The sequence below is a fragment of the Sprattus sprattus genome (genome assembly GCF_963457725.1).
Source record: "Sprattus sprattus genome assembly, chromosome: 19".
Taxonomy (NCBI): Eukaryota; Metazoa; Chordata; class Actinopteri; order Clupeiformes; family Clupeidae; genus Sprattus; species Sprattus sprattus.
The window spans coordinates 28,352,505-28,357,504 of record NC_137917.1 but is presented as its reverse complement, the minus strand read 5'-3'; the positions used below and the strand labels follow the sequence as shown (position 1 = coordinate 28,357,504).

General features: G+C 53.9%; 1 protein-coding gene across 1 annotated transcript in view; it reads left to right on the top strand.

The window, feature by feature from the left end:
- The window catches only part of znf574 (zinc finger protein 574), a 15,291-nt gene extending 12,820 nt beyond the window's left edge, over positions 1 to 2,471 (top strand). The window contains exons 9-10 of the mRNA XM_080858157.1: positions 1,249 to 1,586; positions 1,669 to 2,471. Of these exons, the coding sequence (XP_080714283.1) occupies positions 1,249 to 1,586; positions 1,669 to 1,825 (495 nt within the window). The 3' untranslated portion in view covers positions 1,826 to 2,471. The remainder of the gene's footprint in view (positions 1 to 1,248; positions 1,587 to 1,668) is intronic.
- Positions 2,472 to 5,000: the final 2,529 nt, after the last annotated feature.

Here is a 5,000-nt window from a genome sequence, read left to right as displayed (position 1 = left end):
CATGGCAAATTTTGGCCAGAGCAGAACTGACTGGCCTCTCTTTGCTCCTCACTATGGTTGCCTAGCAACAGGTAACCCCGAGTGGCAAGCGCTTTTAAAAATGTAACATTGCTGTAATTCACCGCTCAAAATGTGCGTGCGTGTGTGTGTGCGTGCGTGTGTGTGTGCGTGCGTGTGTGGGTGTGTGTGTGTGTGTGTGCATGCGTGCGTGCGTGCGTGTGTGTGTGTGTGTGTGAAACACTTCATAAGGTACTTCACAGCTCAGAAACATGCTGTCAAACTGCAACAGCGTCAGATGTGAGAAGCGTGTGTGTGTGTGTGTAGGTGTGTGTAGGTGTATGTTTTGCTGATCTTTTTTGGAGTATGTCCGTTGGCCTGAGTGAGTGTGTGTGTGTGTGTGTGTGTGTGTGTGTGTGTGTGTGTGTGTGTAGGTGTGTGTGTGTGTGTGGGCACATGCCTGTTTCAGTATGTGTGTGTGAGACCTCCGTCTCTAACTCTGATTTATGAGGGGGTCTCACTGCTGTTGGTATTCTGGGCCACAGCACTCTATATCCCTCTCCCTCTCTCTCCTTCCCTCTCCATCTCTCTCCCTCCATCTCTCTCTCTCTCTCTCTCCATCTCTCTCTCTACCTCCATCTCTCTCTCTCTCCATCTTACTCTTTCCCTCCATCTCTCTCTCCTTCCATCTTTCTCTGTCCCTCCATCTCTCTCTCTTCAGTGATGTCATGCTTGAAAAAGCTCCATTAGCAGAAATGAGCCCCTGTGGGCTAGACATGAACTACTGCAGTGTGTGTGTGTGTGTGTGTGGGTGTGTGTGTGGCCCAATAGTGTTCACACTCTGTGTGTGTGTGTGTCCCATTAATGTTCTAACTGTGTGTCTGTGTGGGTGTGTGTGCGTGTGTGTGTGTGTGTGGCCCAATAGTGTTCACACTCTGTGTGTGTGTGTGTGTGTGTGTGTGTGTGGGTGTGTGTGTGGCCCAATAGTGTTCACACTCTGTGTGTATGTGTGTGTGTGTGTGTGTGTCCCATTAATGTTCTAACTGGGTGTGTGTGTGTGTGTGTGTGTGTGCGTGTGTGTGTGGCCCAATAGTGTTCACACTCTGTGTGTGTGTGTGTGTGTGTGTGTGTGTGTGTGTGTGTCCCATTAATTTTCAAACTGTGTGTGTGTGTGTGTCCCAATAATGTTCTAACTGTGTGTGTGTGTGTGTGTGTGTGTGTGTGTGTGTGTGTGTGTGTGTGTGTTCTCAGTGTTCTCACTGTGGGAAGCGCTTCAGGCAGCTGCCTCACCTGCAGGACCACGAGCGGATCCACAGCGGCCTGCGCCCCTTTGCATGCTGGGTATGCGGCAAGAGCTTCTCTGTGGCGGCGCGTCTGACGGAGCACGCCCGCGTCCACAGCGGAGAGAAGCCCTACGGGTGCCCGCGCTGCCACGCCGCCTTCCGCTCCCGCGCCAACCTCGACAAGCACATGCACCTCCACGCCGACGACCCCGAGGCCCCCGGCGGAGAGGGCGAGACCGCCGTCCAGACCATCCTATTGGTCCACCAGGCGGCGCCCTCGCCACCCCCCCCACGCTGGTCACCACGGTGACGAGGAGGATGAGGGCGACACCCACCAGGAGGAGGAGGGGGGCGGGGCGCTGATCATGCCCGCGGAACAGGCCTCCAGCGCGGGCGTGCTCGTGCCCGGGTCGCCCTCCTCCTCCTCCGTGGTCATCCTTCATCCCACCATCACTGTGCCCTCCGGCGGAGTGCCCAACATCTCTGTGGTGGAGGGACAGGAAGTGCCACACACCATAGAGTTCATCATCGAGGAGACCGTCTAGAGGAGCAGGAAGTGCCACACACCATAGAGTTCATCATCAAGGAGACCGTCTAGACGGACAGGAAGTGCCACACACCATAGAGTTCATCATCGAGGAGACCGTCTAGAGGGACAGGAAGTGCCACACACCATAGAGTTCATCATCGAGGAGACCGTCTAGACGGACAGGAAGTGCCACACACCATAGAGTTCATCATCGAGGAGACCGTCTAGACGGACAGGAAGTGCCACACACCATAGAGTTCATCATCGAGGAGACCGTCTAGACGGACAGGAAGTGCCACACACCATAGAGTTCATCATCAAGGAGTCCGTCTAGAGGGACAGGAAGTGCCACACACCATAGAGTTCATCATCGAGGAAGGAGGAAGGCTGCTGACAGATCTAGAAAAAAAGTTATGAGAAATCAAATGTTGAGACATGCGTGTGTGTTTGTGTGTGTGTGTGATTAACCTGGTGTTGAGGCGAGGGGATATGTTGGAAGATGAGAGGTCAGCGTGGGGCATGTGTAATGTATATATGTGTACATCTTTGCTCAGACTGGCATAGTTGCTTTTTTTAATGAGAATAATGAGATTTGTAAATGAGGTTTGGATTGGCTGCGACAGGCCAGCGTGTTTCTGTTCAATAAACCATCTTCAGCTGTGCATCGCTTTGATGGCCTTTCAGTGGTGTACTGGCATAGTTTACACACACACACACACACACACACACACACACACACACACACAAACACACACACACAGTGAGAACACTAAAGGGACACACACACACACACACACACACACAGTGAGAACACTAATGGGACACACACACACACACACACACAGGCACACACACACACACACACAGGCACACACAAACACACACACAGGCACACACACTCACACAAACACACACAGTGAGAACACTAATGGGACACACACACACAGACCGACCGACTGTTTCTGTTTAATGAACCTATCTTCAGCTCTGCGTCGTTGCCCTTTCAATAATGTGTAAGGCTTGCACAGTTTACACACACACACACACACACACACACACTACCTTCACGGACCTGACCACAGGCGATAAGCACACACACTTTCTCCTCGAGGCAATCAGCACACACACCTTGAGGTGATCAGCACACACACGCTCCCCTGCAGACGATTTACACACACACTCCCCAATCATTACATTAACACTTTAAATCATTAAGACTTTAAATCATTACAGTAACACTTTTAAAATCATTAACACTTTAAATCATTACCATAGCACTTTTAAATAATGAAATTAACACATTAAATCATTACACTAACACTTTTAAATAATTTCAGTGTGTTTCACTGTCAAGAGCTCCATTCGCTTCATAGCACCCTGTAGTGATCAATAGCCAGTCAGTCACCTGATCGATCCCTGTAGTGATCAATAGCCAGTCAGTCACCTGATCGATCCCTGGTGAAACAGACAGCCTACGATAGATAGGACCACATCGGTGGTGGTGTGTGTGTGTGTGTGTGAGGTGTGTGTGTGTGTGTGAGGTGAGTGTGTGTGTGAGGTGTGTGTGTGTGTGTGTGTAATCAGCCACTAGATAAATCTAGACTGAATCTAAATCTTTTAATTCACTGTGTGTGAGGTGTGTGTGCGCCTGTGTGTGTGTGTGTTTGTGTGTGTGTGTGAGGTGTTTGTGTGTGTGTGCGAGGTGTGTGAGTGTGTGTGTGTGTGTGTGTGTAATCAGCCACTGGATAAATCTAGACTAAATCTAAATATTTTAATTCACTGTGTGTGAGGTGTGTGTGCGCCTGTGTGTGTGTGTGTTTGTGTGTGTGTGTGAGGTGTTTGTGTGTGTGTGCGAGGTGTGTGAGTGTGTGTGTGTGTGTGTGTGTAATCAGCCACTGGATAAATCTAGACTAAATCTAAACCTTTTAATTCACTGTGTGTGTGTGTGTGTGAAGGTGTTGAAATGAGGCGAGTGTGTAGAGGCTGTGTGACCTTGAGCTGACCCTGTGGATGACTTCTCTCTCGCTCTCGTTGCAACATCAGGAGTTCTATAAATACACGACCTCCAGCCCGCCTACGGAGACACACCCCCTCTCTGCCCCCCCCCCCCCTCATGAGACACACCCCCTCTCTGCCCCCCCCCCCCTCATGAGACACACCCCCTCTCTGCCCCCCCCCCCCCTCATGAGAGACACGCCCCCTCTCTGCCCCCCCCCCCCCCTCATGAGAGACACACCCCCTCTCTGCCCCCCCCCCCCCCCTCATGAGACACACCCCCTCTCTGCCCCCCCCCCCCCCTCATGAGAGACACGCCCCCTCTCTGCCCCTACCCTCTCATGAGAGACACGCCCCCTCTCTGCCCCCCCCTCATGAGAGACACGCCCCCTCTCTGCCCCTCCCCCCTCATGAGAGACACGCCCCCTCTCTGCCCCCCCCCCCCCCTCATGAGACACACCCCCTCTCTGCCCCCCCCCCCCCTCATGAGAGACACGCCCCCTCTCTGCCCCCCCCCCCCCTCATGAGACACACCCCCTCTCTGCCCCCCCCCCCCTCATGAGAGACACGCCCCCTCTCTGCCCCCCCCCCTCTCATGAGAGACACGCCCCCTCTCTGCCCCCCCCCCCTCTCATGAGAGACACGCCCCCTCTCTGCCCCTACCCTCTCATGAGAGACACGCCCCCTCTCTGCCCCCCCCCTCATGAGAGACACGCCCCCTCTCTGCCCCCCCCCTCATGAGAGACACGCCCCCTCTCTGCCCCCCCCTCATGAGAGACACGCCCCCTCTCTGCCCCTCCCCCCTCATGAGAGACACGCCCCCTCTCTGCCCCCCCCCCCCCCTCATGAGAGACACACCCCCTCTCTGCCCCTCCCCTCTCATGCGCTGGAGAGACACACCCTCTCTCGGCCCCCCCACCAAGACACACCCCCTCTCTGCCCCCCCTCACGAGAGACACGCCCCCTCTCTGCCCCTCCCCTCTCATGCGCTGGAGAGACACACCCTCTCTCCGCCCCCCCCCCCCCCCCACCCCCCCATCAAGACACAATCAGACATCAGATCAGGTTCCTGTCTAAATGAATGGGAGAGATCTGGTTCCTGTCTAAATGAATAGGAGAGATCTGGTTCCTGTCTGAATGAATGGAAGAGATCTGTTTCCTGTCTAAATGAATGGGAGAGATCAGGCTCCTATCTA